Below are 22,250 nucleotides of genomic sequence, written 5' to 3'. Positions count from 1 at the left end.
TTTTTAAGACCTTTGCCCTTTTTTCTCTCGTATTCTCTCTTCAAGTTCTTCTTATCAGCCTTACGTTTGTTATTCATTGATCTACTTTCAAGCGATCAAGACGTTAAACTTTTAAATAATGCAAAAATTTGCTGTAATTTTGTTATTTGCCATTGTTGGCAGCATTTATTGCGAAAATTACGAGTTCAATGAGTGCACCAAGACTGTTGGCGAAGACGATAACGTTCCGGATCACTATAATTGCAATGTAACGGCGGTCCGGATTTCTCCTTGCTCCGAATATCCCTGCAAAATTAAGCGGGGCAAAAAAGTGGCATTGGAAGTTGACTTTGTTTCGAGCGTAGCAGTTGATACAGTTGAAAACGACGTTTACTGGGCCAGTCCTGAAGGTGATCTCGAATGGCAGGGCTTGGCAAAAGACGGTTGTGCCAATACTCAATGTCCCGTGGCAAAAGATGTCCAACAAAGTTACACTTACTCCATTGATATTGACAAAAAAGTACCAGTTGTAAGTAGCAAATGAGCAATTCGTTATCGCCAAACTCATTAAATTTATTTATTTTTATTATTTTTTTCGTCACAGCGTATGTATGACGTAAAATGGGGTTTTAAGAGCGGAGACCAAGTTAAATGCTGTGCTTTAATTCGAATCCACATCAGAAAGTGAAAACGAGTTGTGGCCAAGCGATGGTTAAACGTCAAAATATAACTATAATTACGAAAATTAAACCAATAAATATAAAAATATTTTGAGTGAAAAATGCCTTTGTTAATGGGAGGTGACAATTTATGGTATTTTTATCGCATTTCAAAATTGTTTTAAATAATGTCGAGCTAAAGGTTCGTCTGTCACTCCGCTATCTGTTAATTTTAGGACAAAAAGTTCGAAATAAATTTAGCTTTATTTTAAAATTTTAATTAAAAATAATAAAAAATAGAAAAATTGGGAAAATCTGAAATGCGGTTAAGCTGTATTTATCAAAAAATGCTTTTCGATCTCGTAAAAAAAATTTAAAAATCTTCAGTGGCAATAATTTAAAAATCCATTTGAGCGTTTTCCGAATAAGTTTTTTTTGGTAGGAGCGTAAACTTTCAACCAAAATTTATCTCTCGGTTAATGACTGTCTCGACTGCGAAAACACATTCTGATGCAAAAGTTGCGGTCAAATGCGTGCATACGTCTAATAAATTATTTAATATTTAAAACAAAAATGGTCATGCCGAATGTCCAATCGCATTTCACGCTTCAATATTTTTGTAATTTATCAATATGCACGACATTAAATGCACTTTGCCGTGTTTCTGGGAAAATTATATGACAATAAATTTCGTATTGTTGTTTTACTACAATTTAATACTTAATCCGGCTCGCTATAACTCTCATGTGTACTTAGGAAAATTCCTTGCTCAGTCAATTAAGAGACGTGGTTTTACATCATTTTCATCATAAAACACCCGTATTGCTGATACGAAGTGTCACATTTGTCTATACCCTTGATTCCAATGCATTCGTTAGCTGCTGCTGAAATTTTGGTTTCGTCACCCCATCCCATGCTCTTCAAACCGGCTACAACTAGATTTCCAGTGGCATCTACCTCTCCGGCCGTTTCGATGATGCAATGTATGAAGCATTTTATTTGAGGATTGGACGTTTCAAAAGTGGTGGCCATCATCTCTGGGATTGTTGGAAATTTTTCTATGGATGGAAATTGGGACTTGCATCCTTCGTAAATTGGCGTCACACGAGCGATGTCATAACAATTAGCGATTCCTAAAATGAAAACGAATAAAAGTGCAAATATAATTGCCTTCATTGTAGTAGAATCACACTTTTTGGACTATCCTAAATCGCAGTTCATTGATAACTACGGACGAGTTCTCATTAAATTTAATTCACAGAATGACATTTTTACGCATGAAAAGTCAAATTGGTCAAATAGTAGTTTTGTTGAAAGCTATTTTAGTTTCAAGGTCAAAACTTTTTACCAAATTTTTGTCATTTATGAAAAGTTTGTTTTGAAATACTTGCAGATTCACGTGGAACGGGAGCACAGAGGCTTCATTAGCTTATGACAACAAAGGTGGTTGTGATGGGAATGCATATGAGCTAGATTGCAAATAATAAAATTCACTCCCAGTCGTGTTTTGAAGTAAATGCATTTGCTTTTATGTCCAAAATAATAGCATTAATTCCGATACGATGGTCACCTACACTGGCAACATGTCATCCAGGTAACAAGTATCAATATGCAGATGGTTTTGGAAATTTGCTAGGACGAAGAAAATGTATTTACGTAAACTGTTACTGCTTTTTTGGACAAAAATAAACACAGAAAATAAATTTACATACATTTTACATGGTAACTAGTGACAGACGGTGATGAAGGATACACAACACACGTCTCTCCAGAGAGCTCGAGATGATTTCATTCTGTGTCCAACTATCGTTTTTTGCCAAGTTTTGTTAACACCAGCAATAAAAGGCTTCTGAATAAAATTATTTCGCTAGGATGCATTTTGTCAAAACATGACAAGTCCTTTGTTGGGGCATGGAAGTCGTTGCATTAAGAGATAAAACTAATGGATATTTAATCGTGTGTCAATATGTGTTCAATTGTTTCAAGGCTCTAATTGTCAAAATATTTGCTAAAATTATTCAATTATTTGATTGGAATGCAATCGAAAATTTTCATCCTATTTTGAGGGAAATTTAAAATAACAAAATTAATTATGGTATTTAATGTTTTTTGATCGGTCAAATTTTATTTCTAAATTTATGTTGCCCACAAAATTTTATTTACCTTCTAAATTTTTTTTATGTTGAAAATCCAATGGGGCAAAATAAAAAAAAAAGTTAAAAACAAAAAAATTTTTTAAAATTTTCAAAAATTTTTTAATATTTTATTTTTTTTAAAGTTGAAAATCAAAATTTTACATGAAAAATCTCCAAAATAAAAAAAAAATTATTTTTTTTTTGACATTTATTTTTAGAATTTTTTTTTAAGCAAATAGTTTTTTGAAATTTTTCAAATTTTAAATCATGAAATTTTTTAATACCACAAAAACTCTAAAATATTCAAAAAATATTGTTAATTCGAAAAAGGTCAAGGACTTAAATTTATTTTAAAGATAATTTGAGATAATTTTTTAAAATAAAAAATAATTCGGAAGGTCAAGGACTTCTTTAGTATCTTTTTAATAAAGTTAAGCAAAAAATTAAACAATGGACTATTGATAAAAAACTTTCTAGTTGACCACCATTTTGAAACAATTGAATTACATCTTGTTAATTATTTCGATTTCAGTATAAATATTCCCGTGTCATACTTACTCGACATCAGTTTTCTTCCAAAATTCTCTTTACCAAAACGTCAGATACATTTTAAAACTTTTCAAAAATGAAATTTTTGTGCTTAATTGCTGCTTTGGCCATCATTGCCGCCGTTGCTGGTCAAAAGGATCCCGGAACTGTAGCGGCTGAATGCAAGGCTAAACATCCCATTACCGCTGCTGAAGAAACGGATATTCAAAACAAGAAATTTGCTTCTACCAGTGCCAATGCAAAGGTTTCCTAATTTTTTTGGCATTTTTTTTTTCTAGAAATTAACTTTTTTTTTTGCAGTCCTTTTTCTTCTGTTTCTGCTCCAACACTGGCTTCGCTGATACCAAGGGCAACCTTAATAGAACTGCATTTGTTGCTACTGCCAACAATGATCCTGCTTTGATCGCCAAAATCGATGCGACACTCAAGGCATGCACCATCAGTAAATCCACTGACCCCAAAACAATCAACTGGGAAAATGGAAAATGCTACTTTGAAAAAATCATGAAAGCCTAAGTTGTTTGGAACTTTTGAATAAATGAATGTCAAAATTTCTGAAAAAGATAAAGTTTTTTTAGAGAACTGCCATTTTACGATAAAACACCTGTAATAACAACCGTTCCCCGTTTTTGTTCTCGTGCATGTCGTTGTTGGCTTAAAATACTGAAATATTGATTAATACCTTCTCTGTGTGTCCGCTATTGTCTTCCTCGTACATTTTCCGTCACATATCATCATCCAAAAATGGATTTAACTCCGTGCTTTTATTTACGTTCGTTAGTTGGTACGGCAAATTTACGCACTCACATCACATAATAATAGGCATATTAAAAGCTTAATTTAGTTGAAAATTAGTCGCATCATCATGCACTTCATCAGCATATCAAAATTATGATTATTATTATGTTTATCCAGTGTGTCTGTTCAATTTTTCCGATGATGCAACGTGAGGGAGACAGAATTTTAGTGCGTATCGATATGATGGTTAGATTACTTTTTAATCAAATTTGTTAAAAACAAACGATTGTCAATTTATTGCTGGGGACAACAGACAGGTAGACAGATATTGTAGTGTACATTTACGTAGCTTAATTGGTGGAGCTCTTTTTTGTTCACTTTCGAGGGCTGTGCCGGTACTTTAGAACAAAAATATGAATCGAATTGAAAGATTTTATAATAAAATTTGGTTTCTTCGTTTTAAATCAAATTTTTTGTCTAAAATATCCAAAATCCCGGGGAATAATTTCAAGAAGTCATGAGAAAATAAAATAAATTTTTTAGGTGACAAATTTGGAAAATTGAAGTTTTTAATAATTTTTCCCTAGAAAATTAAAAATATAATATTTTTTTATAAATTAAATATTATTTAAAAATTATATTTTAGCTTTGTACAAAAAAATTAGAACAACAAAAAAACTGTTTTTTTGAAAAAGTGAAAAAAATAATTGAGTTTTTTAGAATATCAAAATTTAAATCAATTTCTTTATAAAAATTAGTAAAAGTGCTGAAAGAACAAACACCGACGAGACATTTGTTTTTTTTTTCATTTTTTCCTTGTTTCACTCGTGTAGAGAAAATCAGACAAAACTATTAAGTTTCATTTGCATCATCTTTTTTTCTTATTTTTTAAATTTTGAGAAATGTATCTTTTCTACGTAAAACTAATCGGTTACCGACGCTTTTAATGTTATTCCATCCACTTTGAAATATGTGTATGAAAAAAATTCTCTTGATGCTATTATTTTTCGATTAAAAATGCAATATTCTGAGTGGTTATTGGTTTAAATGAATTAAATTAGTGTAATACAATTAAGGTGCGTTGACAACAATACAAAAATCCATTGTGCCTTCATCAAAAAAACGACTACATTGTTAAAAAAGTTAATTTAAAGTCAATTAAAGAGTGGCATGTTTGTAACGTCGGACAATTTTGCAAACAATCTTCTTTTTGTTCCATTAAAAATCATGCGAATTAAATTCAGAATCACGAAATATGTTTAATATTAAACTCCCCTTTTAGATTTGTACCATTACAGATTCCAGAACACTAGAGAAAAAGTGCAAATGACGGTTCGTTACCCAATTATTCATACACTCGCACTTGTTTTGAAATACACCTTTAAATAATTCATCTCTTCTATTTCTGGATATTCATTGTAGTTGATGTCCTTCCCATACCTCGTTGTGTTGATTTTTGCAAGCACATCTCTAATGCTAGCCGCTTGTAATAATATTTGTCTGAATGATGATGATGATGAACATGATGTAATCCAGACAACACATGTGTACTTTTTTTTTCGGCGGTTGCTGTTGTTTTTTCTCTTCCTTCTCGGCGGATGAGGGAAAAACAAAAAAAAATAACAAAATATTGTCTTACTTACTTCTGATGATGATAATAATAATAAACGTTATCATTACAAGTTGAAGTGTATAGGTATGGCAAAGGTAGATTTTCCCCTTGTTTTTATCAAACTTAAGTATATCATGATAAATGAAGTGCAAGTAAAGCGGTACATATATTAAGAGCACTTCTGCGCTTGGATACTCTCTTTCTTTCTTCTTTTTTTGCACGAAAAATAACATCATCAGGTTATGTTACACTTACAATTACTGCACTAGTTGAAAAAAAAGAAAAGAAAAGCAGAAAATTTTTATTAATATTGTTGTTTTAATGTCTGTGTTATTTTTTGTCTGATCATCGATGTTCAGGCCATTTTCTTCAAACTTTTTTTTCTGTATTTCTTCAAAATTTACTTAAAAGTGATTTTGTCTGTCCGTCCGTCCGTGTGTCCGTGTGAATCTTGCCATGTGTTCCAAACTTTTGGGAAACTTAAACTATTTAAGTTCACATGTAGGTCTGGCTTTTAAGAAAAACCGTGAGAAAATTAGGAAAAACTTTATGAAAAATAAAAAAGTTCTTTTGAAGAAAGTTAAATTTAAAAAAAATTCGTGAAAAACCTTCTAAAAAAAACTATATAAATGCGGTCAAGCTTTTTGAACGAATGCTTTTAATTCTCGTTCCCTGTATTTGCTTTGAACTGAGACTTGTAAAGTTGTCAATAATTACACAAGATTTCGTTAGGAAACTTTCTATAATCGATATTTATTTTTCCAGAGAAAAGAACGTGTTTTATGAAACCTCGTTTGCGGACCAGATGGTGCTCCATCTTAGCTAAAATTATATCGTCACGTGCGATACTTTACCTTGCTTGAACTAAGAAATGCCCTGCAAAGAAAATTCCAATGGAAAATCAGAGGAAAACATAGAATAAACTTGAATTTTGTACGATAATTTTTTATTTTGTGTGCTGCTCACCTTCATGAGCAAACACAAGACGAACCAACATTAAATCATAACAACACAACCACCATATTTACACATACTACTCAGTTTTTCTAATATTTTTTCTACTTTTTTTCATTCCATCTGGCAAAAACATTCACACTTGGTTCCATTATACTCAACTCACGAGATGTATAGGCACGAGAAAGGAAAATTGTGAGGATTTTCAACACAATGTGACATGTTTTTTATATGTACGTATATTATTTAAGTTTCTGGGTGCCGCTCACAGCAAAAAAAAGTAATATTGAAAGAGAATAACACACAAAATTTATGTCAAAATATTCAACTTGATGTTATTGTGTGGCAAAAATTGAACAAGCATTGTGATTGCTCGTTGTGGAGTTGTTGTTGCTCAATAAAGGAAATAAACGATGATAAGAAAAAAAGTGTACCATGTTGTACTTTTCTTTTTCCAGCATCTAAAACCAATCGGTAGCAGCCACATCGAAGAAATATTTATAAATTGTTCGCAAATTGATATTCTGAAGGTGTTAGGTGCGCACGAAAAATCCAATTTATGTTCCAATCATGTGCAGTTTTACAATTTGTCAACTAATATTTTATTAGAGTTTGTAACCAAAAAATAAAAATATTTTTTTTTGTTTCAGGTTGTTAGTACAACATACATTCTTGTAAATTAAATACAAAGTTCTATGAAGCGAAGAAACTTGTTAATTATAATTAAATGACAGTTGTTTAGAAACAGTGCCTACCTGTCTGAGAGTCAATTTGTTGTAAGTCTTGGAAAATGTATGAACTAAGTACTTTCGCATTTTACTGCAAGGAATTGTATATACCTAAATACCTTGCGACAAAATTGATTAAAAAATTATTAAGTATATATTTTTTCGTCACAAGCCAAAATTAATTTTAAATTTAAATTTATAAATATCAGTTTTTGGTTTTTTATTAATAAATTTTTTAAAACAATTTTCAATTTCGGAAAACTTTTTTTTAAGTATTTTAACATTATTAAATATATTTTTGAGAATATTTTAACTATTTAAATATTTTTTTTATTACCTAATATTTTTCATTCAAATGTTTAAATTTAAAATTTTATCTGTCGATAAAAAAAATCTTCAAATTTAGATATTTCGTGAAAAATCGTGATATTAGTGGGTATTAGTGAAAAAGCATTTCGAATTTTTTTTTTCTAAAATTTCAAAGTAAATTTGAAGCAACGACATTTTGAGAACCAATTATTTTATTTTTGTTGCATTGTGATTCAAACAATAACACACAGCAAAAAAAAATATGAAGTAAGAAAATCATCTTGAGATTCTTCTCAGACAAGAGAAGCACTTCTTCTCGTTTTTTTCCCTTATTACTTGCATACACTTTTTCCGTAATATAATTTCTCGTTGATTTTTATGATTATTTACCAGCTATTATAATTCATCCTTACAATGCAAGAAAATGAGCAGCACTTTACCAGCTTTGAATTATCTATTCTGAATTCCTTTTCTTTTGTTCCTTCTCGTCGTTGTCGACGTCGTCTTCCTTTCCTAGATGTATTTACAGTGAAAATATTGTTCGACCGTATACGGAGCAAAAGACACGAAAAACTTCGTCTTCTTCCATCGGTATGGCACAAAAAAGGGCTGCACACAAGAAAAAAGAGTGAACGCAAGTAATAATAATAATGATTGCAAGTAGGTACATATAATAAATAATATAATCATCTAAACTTGAACTTATACACGAACATCTGATCCCTGTGGTAGGAAATATTGTAGGAAAATAAAATGGAGATACTTAACCTGAATTGCGTCGCATTGGAAACAATAAATAAAAGCGCAAATTTTATTATTTTTCGTTATTTATTGTAATAATTTATTTTTAATTATTGTTGTTATTTATTCACATGACTCTCGTATGTATTAATTATATTATATATTCTTATTAATTAATATGTATAATAATTTACATTCAATTTTTTCATTATTTTCATATAGGTAATAATAATAATTAATAAATATGTACCATTTCATAAACAATTTTTGTTCAAATTATGTTTTTATTACAATTTATAATAATATAAATTAATTTCGAGTATTTTTTTTTCGTTCAAAAAGATAACCTACAACATTCTTAAAGCTGCTTGAAAATATATAAACTACATTTCATTTTATAATTTTTATATATAATATCTCACATACTTTTAATCCACGTTGATGATAAAGATTTTAATAATGTTAGACTTTAATTATTAATTATAATTATCCTAAGGGCTTCACTTCATGTTTCATATAATCTTCATTATGTTTCTAGACAAACTATACACACATTTATATATATGTATGATGTGGTGATATAAAATGAAAAATAATAATACTAAAAAGAAAGTTGATGCATCTCTGATAAGAGAATGTTTTAAGTATTCGAGAGAATTTGTCATCCTAGTTATGCTTCGTTATTTTTCTGTATAAGTTACGTAAAGCGGATAAGAAGATTATATTTATGTTTCATATGTAGTTTATGTTGTATACATTTTCTATAGTATTGTGTTTATAAAATTAAAAGGAAAATTTATTTTTGACAAGTTATTTTAATGGTTTTTAAATTTTTGCCTTTTCTTATGCAATTATTTCTGAATTTTTAAAAATATTACAATTTATTCATAAAAGTTCAGAACAATAGCAAAGAAATTTTTGAAACGTTAATGATATGATGCATCAATATTATACAAATATTTGGCAATTTTGTACAAAAAAATATGGCAGCTTAATTCTTTTTTTTTTTAATTTTTTGGGATACTTTAATGTTTCATTTTTGAGCAAGTATTCACTATTTATTTTTTCGAATATTGTACAATCACCGATATTTTACTTGTTTGTGGTTAATAATAATAATATTGGTAGGTATGGAGAAGTAATTGACACATTTTTGATATGCGTATTTTTTTTTGTCTTTATTTACAAAAAAGGAAATGCATTTTTTTTATTTTGGAGGGGAAGCTAAAGAAAGTCTTAGTCAGTCTTTTGATATTTACACAGATGAAAGATCCGATGCACTACTGCCGATCATCAACTATACGTCATCACGGAAGTCCTTTTTGCTCAAATAACTTATCACATTTCGATTGACGGTGGTTGATGGCGCGTAAATAATGTCGGGATCTTTCAATAATTTGCTATTATTATTCGATGCCGTGTTGTTGTTATGACTAGTGTTGCTGCTGTTGTTGCTGCTATTGCCAGCACTGCCTCGCGTATTTTGCCAGTTAATTGGTGGCGTCGTTTCACCTACCTTCACGTAAAGTTGTTCGTCACGATGATCACTATAATCGCTGCCTGCGTCCGACGTATTGCTGGGATAACGACCGAACTTGAGTCTTGTGCGACGCATGGTGCCCAATAGGGGAGTATGAGGCACGGACGACCCATTTGGATTAAATGTATTTGCCAATTTATTTTCAGTGATTGTGATTTTCTCGCGTGGATTAAAATACGAGTCGGAATGAATGCTACGATTATAAAAGTTATTTTGTTGTAGAATTTGTTGCTGTTGCTGTTGTTGTGCATTTAGATACAAATGATATGCTTCGTTTTGTTGCTGTTGGTGTTGCAATAGCAATTGTTGTTGCTGTTGCTGCTGTTGTTGGTTATCACTATTTAATAATAGTCTATTGCTTCCGATTATGCTACTTGTAGCATATGGAGCGGGCGAATAACTGTTTGTGTTGCGGAATGACACAGATGTGTTCGAGACTTCGGCATATTCAGCGGGGTATTCGCTGTATTCAATTCTGCATTCCAAAAAATAATAATTGATTAGATAAAAAATTCGCGAAATAAAATGAGGCTGCTACAAATAAAACTTAAAAATTTAGTTCGTTGCTCTACTCTAGAAGACTAAAAATAATTGAGCACTTTTATTAAGTTTTCTAAAATAAATTTTTAAAATATAAGAAAAAATATGAGAAATGTAAAGAATTTTTAATACCATTGTTTGTTAAAAAAAAAATTAAAAATCACTTTTTGCTCTAGTAATATAATATTTGAACAAAATTTCAATAAAGTCATTTTCTTTCAGCTTTAAATTATTTTCCAATTTTCCCTCTATTTCATTTGAAAACATTTAAATCTTATTTTTGAATTTTATTTGGATTGGCCTAACACAAAAAATTCTAAATAAAATAAAAACGTACCTTGTTCTCTGTTCCACAGGAAGCGTATCTTGTCCACAAACTGGTGCATAGTCCGGAATAACTTCTTTGCTGCCTGGCCGCCATACAATCGAAGAAGGATCCAACCAAAAACCGTCGGCACTGGGAAGTGTATTGACCTTTAACACGCCATTGCTGTTCGTTGCTCTCATGCTTGTCAAAGCCGCTTGTTTCATAATCATATGTTTGCGTTTCACGAAGACCATGGCACCGAAAGACAACATCATGATGGCTAAAATGAGTCCAAGAAGCCCAATGAACCACGGTTGCGTCAAGAAATCATCCATTCGCGTGTGGTTGATCGGATATCTTATAGTTTTATCTAAACTCTTGGTCACGGGATCGATACTCAAAACACTCGGACTGCTAAACGGTCCCAATCCAGCATCATTGGCTGCAGCCACACTCACGGTATATGTCACACCTTCCGTTAAATTGGCCAACAATAATGTAGGTGATTGTGCTTCTATCGTAACGTTCGTTAAAATTTTCGAATAATTCATTCGGGTATCTAAGCCACGCACGATGATATGATAATTTTTCAAAAGACCTGCAAAAAAAAGAGCGACAGATAGATGTAAAAAATATGTAAAAACCGTAAAAATGTTTTGCTTATAGTACCGTGATGTGATTCGATTGGTGGTGGCTTCCATTTCAGGTAGACGGCGGATGAATTTAATAATAGCGCTTCCATGTTAGATGGTGCCATGCTCGGAACTGTGCAGGAAAGAACAATATTATTACTATAGACTCGCAGAACAACACAGCGGCAGATAGAAAAATTGATTATGAAAAACATGAATCATGTTCTCTTCATCATCATCATTCTGCGAACTGAAGTAGACACTTACCGTCTTCCATTGTTCTGGTAACACGTGAATTTGATGGTTTACCTTCCACACTTTTGTAAAACGGAATTATGAAAAATTCATATTGGGTGTATTTCATTAAATTTGTGATGGTACAACTGGATGCACTGCCGCTATTAAGCACCGTTAATGTCTTGTATGACGTATCCTGCGTAGTTGACTCGAGGTTTCGTGCATAAATGTAGAAACCTTCAACATATTTTCCGTTGATTATCTATTTTTTGTGGGGAAGCAAAAAAAAAACGTTGAATGGATGAGTAAATGTTTAAGGTAAGGAACATCGTCGTATAAAAAACATGTTATTTTTTTCATAATTGGTTTAACGGAAACACGGAAGTGAAGAGAAAATTAAAAATTTAGCGAGTATGAAGACAAATGTTTAAAATTATGCTGACCATGTTATAAAAAAATTAAAAAACTCCCTTTTAGGGACTATTTTCAAACTGAGACAAACAACGGACAGACTTTGTAAAATAAATTATTATCGAAATACCTTTCAATAAAGCTTAAAAAAATATTAATTAAACCAACGGAACAGACAGTATCCGATAAATTGTTATTAAAATATGTCACAAATATAATATGCAAGGATGCTGTATCCCGAAAATGCAAATTATAGCTCGTTGGCAGTCAGTTTTAAAACAAATAAAAATAAATAAATAATAACATAACTTTTTTAATTTAATAAAATGTGTTTACTAACAAATCGTATGCGATGTGTATCATGCGCAAATAACATATTTAATGTTGAAATAAATTTAAAATTGGTCGAAAAATGTTTGAATAATTCTTTCTCATTGTTTGTCTCGTTTCATGCACATACGACAACTGACAAAATGATGCAATTTTAATTATACTAATTATGTGACAAAAAGTTTTGTGTACTTACGTCCCAGTAGATTTTGACAGTGGTGGAATCGACAGCCGTAGCATTTGTGAGTTCAACAGCTTCTCCAGACAGAAGACTGGCACGAGCCTCACTCATATCCAAACCAAGTACGGAATCATTCTGAAAAAAAAAAATATTTTTAAACCTATTCTTTTGACTTTGCGGGTTTTTTTTAAATCATGAGAAATCTTTGATTTATTGAAGAAAAAAATTTCAATTTTATTAAAAAAAAAACTTTAAAAACATATTTTGAAATTTTTAAATGATTTAAGAGCTTAGAAAATTGATAATTAATTTTTAAAAAATAATTTTGATCACAAAAAAAAAACTTTTTCCATCTCAGCAATTTTAAGGCAAAAAAATCAACTTACGTGTCTAATAGTAACAGGATCCGAGATGACACTTGGTGCTGACAGTCCATGCGCATTTTCAGCTCTCACCACAAAATAGTACGTTGTGTCTGTGTTGAGTCCCATTTGGGTAAACGATGTATTTTGTACCTTACTAGCAACTATGGCCCATCCATCGGTGACATTTCGAGCAAAAATTTCAATTGTGTATCCAAGTAATGAAGATGCCCCTACTTTGTTACTGCGAACCCAAGTAATAGTGGCACTATGATCCGTTTGTTGAACCACAATGGGCTTTCCGGGAGCTCCTGGCAATGAATTTGACTCTGCAGCGCGAAAAAATTTAATGTTTGGATTCGTCGGAGCTTCGAGTCTCAACACTGCACTCCATGTCGACTTTCCAGTTTTACTACTGGCAACACAAGTATAAAGCCCAGAGTCGAGATTTTTATCCAAATTGGCGATTGTCAAGTAACCCGTTTCGGAAATGTTAATTTTATCTGAGGGAACAACTGGAATGCCATCACGATACCACGAAATTACTGGCTTGGGTTCGCCCATTGCGCGACACGGAAGTGTTGTAACAGATTTAATTGGAAGTGTTTGGTTTGAGGGACCTTCGATGATCAGTGGAGGCGGACGGTCATCTTGCAAATTCACACTAATAACGGCTCTCGTGCTAATACTTCCAACACTATTCACCGCACTACAAACAATCACTTTGCCGTTGTCACTGCGATCGATATTCGAAACTGAGAGAATTGTGCCTCCATCTGCTGTTGTCGTTGTTTCCATGTTTCCGACGCGCGTATCGGAAAAGAGTAAACTTCGATTTCCCTCAATGGACCAAAAAATCGTTGGATTTGGGTAGCCGGTAGCTTGACATTCAAAAAGTAACTCAGCACCCAAGTCAACGATTTGAGTACGAGGACGGACAGTAAATGTAGGAGGTGCTAAAAAATTAAATTTTAGATGAGAAAAAAAATTAAAATAAAAAAAAAATGATTTTTTTTACATTGAACAGTCAAAATTCCCGATGATATGACAGAACCAGCAGCGTTGTCAGCTTCACAAATATATTCTCCCATGTCGTCAATTGTGATGTCATCGATGCGCAAACTGCGATCCTCGAGAATGTGTACTCTGCCTAATGGCATGTTGCCTCCTGCTGCGGATCGTCGCCATAAAACATCGGGCAACGGTTCACCGCCAACACGGCATTGAAATACAGCTGAAGTACCACTTATCGCGGTTTGATTTTGCGGTCCACGTATAATGAAGGGTTTAACTGGAGAAAATGCATTTGTTTAGAAAATGGAAAATCATCACACAGAGAGACAAGAGTTTACCATGTATTTTTAAATAAGCAATGGATGATTCCCGTGTTCCAATTGGATTTTTAGCGACGCATTGATATCTGCCATCGTCTGATTGTCGAGCATCCTGTATAGCTAAATTACCGCCGTCAACAATGCGAATTCTAGAAGAGAAAGCCGGAGAAGAAGAAAAGGGATAAATTTGTGTGTTTATCTTCTTCCGTGTTTGTGTGTTGTTGCACAAGGAAAGGTTATAACAACAGCACTTTTCATTCAATTGTATTGTCTTTGCGTTCATTTTATGGTTTTATCTACAAGATGTATGACTCTATTGCCAAAGTAGTATCAAGTTTTCAACCGAGTTTGTTTGTTTGGAGTTTCGGTTGTTGGTACTACAACAAAAATAACAGTCACACGTACAAACTAACATTGAAATAGTTATAAATAAAATATGTTTTGGCATTATTTTTAGTTTAAGGGCAGTGGCGTGTGCGTCGTCGTACGAAATACGGAAGAATTCTAAGCTGGAGTCTCGCCTCTTCTTACATCGTCTCGACATTAGTTACAAAAAGTCTCGTAGCAATGATGTCAGACGAAAGGAACAACAAGCGTATCTTGTAAAACATTCCGATAAAATAAACAAAACAAGATAAACTGCGTGTATTGTCTCTCATCGCACACGCACTCGGAACTATTTGTTTCATTTATTATGCAAAATAACAACAATGATTAGGTGTGGTTTTCATCAGACTGCGAGAGATACACAGTGAAAGAGGCTACTTTGCAGATTTTATCTCTCGCTACGACTGCATCAATGAATGAATTAATTTTTGATGCACCGGATTGCATGACAAACCCCGAAAACAAACGCAAATAAATAAATCAAATGAATGGGCGGCACTCAATTTAATTTTAAACTTTTAGCAAACATATCCGATGTTGCTGTTAATTAAAATCTTCGCTTTTATTTACCGTTTTGTGTTAGTCAAGTCCATTATATGGCCATTTTTGCGCCAAAATACTTGAGGTTCGGGAATCCCCCTGGGTGGTCCGCATTCCAGCAACGCCGTTTCTCCCAACGCAACACTTGTGTCGCGCGGCTCCAACCGAAAGTCATCTTTCAACACTGAAAAAAAGAGAAAAAAATGAAATTAATAAATTATGTTTGCTTTTCTCCTGCGATTCAAGACTTAAGACGACGAAAGAATAAATTGTTTTTATTGTTTGTCTTCTTTTTTCTTCAAAGAAAGCCACGTAAACAAAGATCTAATCTCAAACAGCAATAAAAGATTAGCAGAATCACCAATTTATAATATTTACGATGCTCAGGTGCAAAAATAGCAAATGACGTATCGCCGGCCCGTATTTTACTAATGCCAACGCCAAACTAAAGTAAACCAACAATCAATTTAAAAGTGAGGGAATGAAAAATGACTCAAATCATTTTCCTTGTCAAAATATACATGTACGTGTTATTTGTTATGCCATAATGAGAGAAACACGAAAACCCGATGTGGGGTTCTTTCGCTCAGTGATTTACATGAAATTGATTGCATCCACCACGAATGTGTTAGAAAAAAAAGAAACTAAACACAACTGATGTAAATAGCTTGGTAACCAAGACAATTTATCACAATTTGTTGTAGTTAACGTTTCGCAGTTCCCAAAGTCGTTCATATTTGGTGGAAAGTTGGTCCGTTGTTGGCTTTCAAGAGTCTCATTCTGTCACCAATTTTGAGTGGATTTAAAAAAGGGGACTTGAAAAAAGGGGAGAGTGAGGACGCAGGTGCTTGTCTTGACGTCGCATCGTGCATCTAAAGTGTCTGCTTTATTGAACATCATCATTTATTTGCAAATTTATAGAATTTTTTTTTCGTTCGTTGTGAAGACAAGTTTTTTCAAATATTTGTGTCTGTTTCTACTGAATTCATAATAAAAAGGAAAAGAAATTTTAATCAAAAGAAAACTATGCACATGTGTGGCCTCGTATTTTTCTTTGATGTCATTTCTCTTTGTTTGAATCGGTTTGAATTCGTTTCGTTGTTCTTTTGTTACCATTAATTTATTTTTGAATTGAATAGTTTTTCATATTCAATCAACAATTTGCAAAAAAAAAGGATTTTTAGCAGAATTTTTAACCGTATTACTTGAAACTCTATGGCACTTGACTCTAAATTAGCAAATTTTTCAGGTCACGTGGTTAAAAAATTAGGTCACGTGGTTTAAATATTTCAAAAAGTGTAAAACGATATTTTTCAAAATACGGTACCATCATTGGCTGTTCGTCAAACGACAACTTTTCTATAAATTTTTGAACTTTCTTTGTAAAAAATTTTAAGGATCATATCTTGACCAAAAAATCCATTAAAAGTTTGCTGACTGGTCTCTTTTCAGATATGAAAATGGTTCAAGTAAAATATGTCTTAAAAATTTATATAACAATAAACGAAAAAAAAAGTCGCTTGCGGCAACTTTCAACAAATATTCAAATATTAAATTTCATTTTCTGGAACGCCAATTTTTAAACTAGCATAAGAAAACTTCATTATACTGTTATTGTTCGTAAAATATTTGAGATATTTATATTGCTTGAATATTGTTTTTATTAGTTTATATTAGTAGATCTGGTTTCTCAACTTTTTTTTTTTTTTTTTTTGTTATTTTCACTTCCTCCTTATTTATCTATTTTATCAAAGTCCGGGAAAAGCATTCATAAAATGCTGGACAATAAAAGCTAATGAGCCCTAAAAACGACTTAAGCCATGAAATAAAAATCTTTATCCAATCATTTTTATTAATTCATATTTATGACTTTATCATGATTTTTACGTAAAAATTACGACCAATTGACAAAAAATGGTACGTGTAGGTTATTATTACTACATCGACGACGACGGAAAAAAGTAGCACCGGTCACATCAATTTTGATTAATTTAATGAATGAATATGTTATTTTTTTGTTCCTGTATGCGTATGTAATTTATCGTCATGTCGCGATACTTTAACTTGATTGCTGAACGTTCTGCTGTTCCGAATGACTCCCTTTTTATGTCAATATCTGAACGAATAGTTATCATTATATGTTGGAATTTTCTCTTTTACCATCACCGTAATTTTTTTTTTTGTTTTTTTTGCTCGAACATACAAAGTTAGGAAACATCCAAAAAATAATTTTCGCACAACACACACGACTTTTGCAAGTATAATAAAATTAAAATAATTGTATGGCGAACATGCATGCACTTTGCCTGTCACGTTCCGCTTGCACGCATCCTGTGACATTCAATTTTTTCGTTCGTTCGCTTTTTTTCAGGCTTCCTGTCGTATAAACGACTCTGACACGGTGATTGGTCCAGCTCTGACCGATTTGGCGTAAAAATTCGGACGAGTGAAGTGATACAGAAAAAAATTTGTAATGAATAGCTTTCTGACGTGAACTGTTGTGTGGGTAATGATGGCACAATAAACGATAACTATCACTATTTATGTGAGGTGTTGTGGAAAAATGGAGAGGAATGACCATTTTTTTGTCTTTTTATGTCTCATCAGTCAGATTATCTTGTCTACCTTCCATATGAGTTTTCGCTTTTTTTTAGTAGCCATCAGCCAATTTTTTTTTTTTTGATCATCCTTTAAAGAAGAATTTTAGATCGATATCTTGTATTTTTTACTTTAGCTCCAAAGAGACGATAAAAGGAATCCCCTATCCATCCGAAAAATTGCGTTTTCTGGTCATTTGCTTAATGTTAGCAGCAGTTCGAAGTGAAAGAGATGAATTAGAAAAGTTTTCGTCATAAAATGACCGGCGTTTCTCTGAAATACTTATTAAGAACTTGAACTATTAAGAGCGACGACAACATAAAGGTTGGCCATGTGAGTGGAAATGGAAGAAAAACAAAAAAGTTGCATTATTTTGTCTTCATTTCTCCTCCCCCGTTGTCTGTTTTTTGTCATACACACAAATTCTTCGAGACTTTTTGATGACTTTTTGCAAGGAAGACTTGACTCATGAGCGAACAATTTTTTCTTCAAGTAGACGAGAAAGACATGTGAACTCAGTGTTGTGTTATTTTAAGTTTTCAGATGAAAAAATAATTTTTGTTGCTTTTTCTTGTATTCCATCCCTGATTCCACTTGTGTTTAAGGTGAAAGTTGTACAAGATTTTCTTCATAATAAATCATGTCTACGCTATTAAACAAACCTTCGTCGTTGTCTTGGCAATGTTACTTAATCTCTTAAGGATTAGTATCTTCCTTCGAACAATTTCTTCTTCAGAGAGAGAGTGAGAGCATTTTTCCAGAGACGTAGCGCAATATTTTCCCCGGTTTTTCAACATTTTTCATTAAACTCTGGCACTTGCCTTTTTAACATCATCACTTGTGATACTAATGCCACTTTTCTTCATGACTTACTTTAACTTCTATATACGAGTGTCTGCGTATGTGTTTGGAATATGAGGACAGGAACGAAAAACTTTGCTTCGTACAAGACACACGATGATATATGTTCTTTGCGGAGACAATGTTATTATTATATTATCATTATTATTATAAAATTTTATTATTATTACTAGAAAAGAACATAAGTCAAGTGAATCCGACTAAAATATTTTTTTTCATAATTGCATGTTTGTTTATAAGGGTTGCTTCAACTTTTTGTCAAGGACCCGTTAAAAATCCAATGGAAAAAAATGTTGAAAATTGCATAAAAAATTATTATGAATAAATTTTGTAAGATACAAATTTTAAATTTGATTTTTTTTACCAAAATTATTTATTTAATAATTTAATTATTAATATTTAAAATTGTGATTTTTCAATTTCTACATAAAATAAAATAAAAAATAATTGTTTTATTTTTAAAAAAATAAAAAAAAAACAAAAATATTGATGAACAATCAAAAATTGTTTAAAGTTAGTTATTTTATATGAAATAGTATTTCAAAACCTTATTTTCCCCTCCCCCTCATTTCATAAAATTTTTGGTAGAAAAAATAAATTTTAATCGGCCTAAATTTCAAAAAAAGTTAAATGAAACAATTTTTGACGTTAATTTCCCCCACGCACTTGATTTTTGCAATAAACACGAAAAAAATGTTCAAACTCCACCTTTTTCAAATCATCGCAAATGAAAATAAATAAATCAATGAATCCCCGTTAACGAAATCGTTTAAGACATAATTGAATAGTTTATCTCGTGCGAGTGTGTGCGTGTGTTTGTATTCTTATTTCCTGATTACTGTCTGTGCAAAGTTGAAAATTGATTCTGTAAAATTGCTGATGGGAAAAAAATTTCCACATATGGCCGATAAAAAATACGAGACACTTACAATGACAGTTTTCAAATTGAGGGTGCTTTATATCCTAAAAATTGTACATGTTTTTTATCATCTCGTTTATCGTACACACAAACACACGAGGATAGATACATGCTATAAGTTAATAGGTCTGATATCCTGAACGGAAATAAAAAGTCATTTTCTGCACATTTAATTGAATTGAATAGTGATGGCGTTATTTTTTTTATTATTATTATTACGTCAACTTGATTGGAAAATTGTGAACGCCAATAGACAGGTTCGGGTGATGTCTGTGTCGGGTATTTTTTGCGATAAAATCAGCAAAAGTCGTCCTCTGTATTGAATTCATCATTATTAATGGGATATAATTGCGTCCGGGACAAATAAATGTTCTTCGAATTGCGAGAAATTGCCGGTCAATCACGAATAAAAGGCGAATGAAACTCCAACGAGATAAAATAATAATAAAATTGATTGGAAATTGGAGGCAAGAACGAATAAATAGCGCAGCTTACACAACAAAATTCATGAATAAGGATTTTAATATCGCTTCTCTGGTGTTTTTCCTACAAAATATCATGACGACAACGACAAGCAAAAAGGATTTTCTTTTTAAAAATATTCGTTCTCCTGATATTTTGCATATCGCCTCTTCACACTTGAATACACTCTTGTATAATCGGATCAATGCAGTAAATTACATGGCATTTTCATTACAAATTATTAGAATGCCATAAAATATCGAATTACGCTGGACAGCAAAAAAAAAAAGCTTAAAAAAGTTTTCTTTCATGTGAACTCATTCTCAATTCAAAAAGCATTGCGTTTCATTAAAATGAAGTTAATTTGCTAAAATCATACAAATTAGGTCTTTTGAATTAATTCAGTTTCATTGAGTCGTCACTTTTGCACAAAAGTTCTTTTATTCCGAATTTTCACATGAAAACATGAAATGAATCTCGAACAAAAACGAACTTTCCAATGAAATGAATAAACGATTTTTTGACATTTGAATAAAAAGTAAATACGCAATGCATCATTTTGGGCGCACATTTGCTTTGAAGATCATTATTTCGAGAGACCGTTTCATTCAATTCAAAGATGAAAAGTACCCCTTTACAAATTTCGTTGAATCAAGGCAGAATTCATGGAAATCCAGTAAATAAATCACTAAACTAAAAGCTTTTATGTATACAAACAAACATACTTTTTAAATGAATTCATCATATTTAAAGCATCAGTTATTTTCCTACTTTTTTGTTGTGTTGCTGTTAAGTTTTTTTTGTGCCGTCGTTATACAAACGGTCAGTTGTGTAAAAAGATAAAAGTCCATATTTGCATTTCGAATGCATTTTACGGTGGAAACGTGTGAAAAATATCCCACTTGACATGTCTGTCATGAGAGTTTTCCTCCAATTTGTTCCCGGTAAATCCGCTTAAATGCAGCTGCCCGTAATTATTTACTCCTTCAAAAAAATTTTTTGCGTTCCTCTGTTTGTATTAAGTAGTAAGTCCATATAAGTAAGTTAAAAAAATTTAAATTAACAAAATGTAAGCGGATTAAATGCAAACATTTCATTCATTTTATTTTTTGTTTGTGAGCGCTGTGTGCGAATTTCCATGCAAAATATGCAATTTCATCTAGGGTTCGTAGTTTTCCAATTATTTTTTGGGCTACTCGAAGTCTGCTAGAAAATGCTCCAAAAATTAAAAAAAAATATTAAAAATTAAATAAAATAAAAAAATTAATTTGTCTTTTCTGTAAATTTTCTTATCAAACATCTTTTTTCAGTTTTTTTTTTATTTTATGGTTCGACTCCGAGCACGCTAATTGGAACAAACTTCGAAAACTACGAACCCTAATTTGAAATTTCATCTCATCGTGCACATAAGTTTAAAATTCTATCATCATTATTGTTGTTATTTTAAGCAGTCAGGGCAACGAAACGGCATTTAGGGACTAGGTAGCCAATGGAGCAAGCCATCATGAGGAAGAAAAAAAATTAAATCTGAGAGAAAAATTTTCAATGGAAAATACTTTTCTTCAAGAATTTCACCCTAGTGGCCATTCGCAAGGCATGAAGAGGCACCAACAACGTCCCAGAGAAAAAAATAACAAATTTTCCATATTAAAATAAATAATAACATGTAGCTTGTCCTCCCACAGCACTAGCTACATTTAGTTTTCCCATTTCACATAATAACTTCTGGTGATGCATTGCTGCACTTTTACATCTCGTGTGTGTGTGTGCAAACTGTTGGTAGGTGCAATAATAAAATAAGCTTTTACCAAAACAACAAGCAGCCTGTCTCGGTAGCAGTGTTTTTGTTGTATATTATTTTATTTTATATTTTCCTTTTTTCTCTCGCAAATTTTTCTCCGCTGCACGGGAAATGAAAATGCATGAGCTTTGTGAGTATTTTTGGATGTTACAAACATATTTTATAATGTTTTAGCTATTAGCTATAATAATGTTTTCTTATAAAACTTTGAGAGAGTGCATTATTTTCTGAACAAGTTTCCATCGTTGTCGTCGTCGTTGCTGGAGAAAACGTCGTGCGACATCAAAAATCACGAAGACGTGTTCAGTGCCTACTCATATTTTAGCACAAAAATTATTTTTCTCTGTAAGAGGGGGAGAAGTGACCTCCTTTCTCTGTCACTACTGGAATGCACGGAACAGAAC

At 32.0% G+C, this 22,250-nt stretch overlaps 3 protein-coding genes across 3 annotated transcripts in view; 1 reads left to right on the top strand and 2 right to left on the bottom strand.

Moving 5' to 3' along the window:
- The first annotated feature begins 68 nt into the window (after nt 1-68).
- On the top strand, nt 69-761 carry LOC134830287 (mite group 2 allergen Lep d 2-like). Its single transcript, XM_063843715.1, has 2 exons — nt 69-508; nt 584-761. The coding sequence occupies exons 1-2, from the start codon at nt 119-121 to the stop codon at nt 665-667; spliced, it is 474 nt and encodes a 157-aa protein (XP_063699785.1). The 5' UTR covers nt 69-118; the 3' UTR covers nt 668-761.
- Nucleotides 762-1,430: 669 nt separating this feature from the next.
- LOC134828724 (general odorant-binding protein 56d-like) lies at nt 1,431-1,814 on the bottom strand. Its single transcript, XM_063841710.1, has one exon. The coding sequence runs from the start codon at nt 1,812-1,814 to the stop codon at nt 1,431-1,433; it is 384 nt and encodes a 127-aa protein (XP_063697780.1).
- Nucleotides 1,815-9,701: 7,887 nt separating this feature from the next.
- The window catches only part of LOC134828722 (roundabout homolog 2), a 55,528-nt gene continuing 42,979 nt past the window's right edge, over nt 9,702-22,250 (bottom strand). The window contains exons 4-12 of the mRNA XM_063841707.1: nt 15,236-15,389; nt 14,297-14,427; nt 13,963-14,235; nt 12,969-13,900; nt 12,598-12,717; nt 11,691-11,922; nt 11,461-11,556; nt 10,822-11,389; nt 9,702-10,419 (exon numbers count right to left, since the gene is read on the bottom strand). Of these exons, the coding sequence (XP_063697777.1) occupies nt 9,702-10,419; nt 10,822-11,389; nt 11,461-11,556; nt 11,691-11,922; nt 12,598-12,717; nt 12,969-13,900; nt 13,963-14,235; nt 14,297-14,427; nt 15,236-15,389 (3,224 nt within the window). The remainder of the gene's footprint in view (nt 10,420-10,821; nt 11,390-11,460; nt 11,557-11,690; nt 11,923-12,597; nt 12,718-12,968; nt 13,901-13,962; nt 14,236-14,296; nt 14,428-15,235; nt 15,390-22,250) is intronic.

The sequence above is a fragment of the Culicoides brevitarsis genome, chromosome 2, assembly GCF_036172545.1.
Source record: "Culicoides brevitarsis isolate CSIRO-B50_1 chromosome 2, AGI_CSIRO_Cbre_v1, whole genome shotgun sequence".
NCBI classification, from domain to species: domain Eukaryota; kingdom Metazoa; phylum Arthropoda; class Insecta; order Diptera; family Ceratopogonidae; genus Culicoides; species Culicoides brevitarsis.
This window is presented reverse-complemented; position numbering and strand designations above follow the sequence as displayed.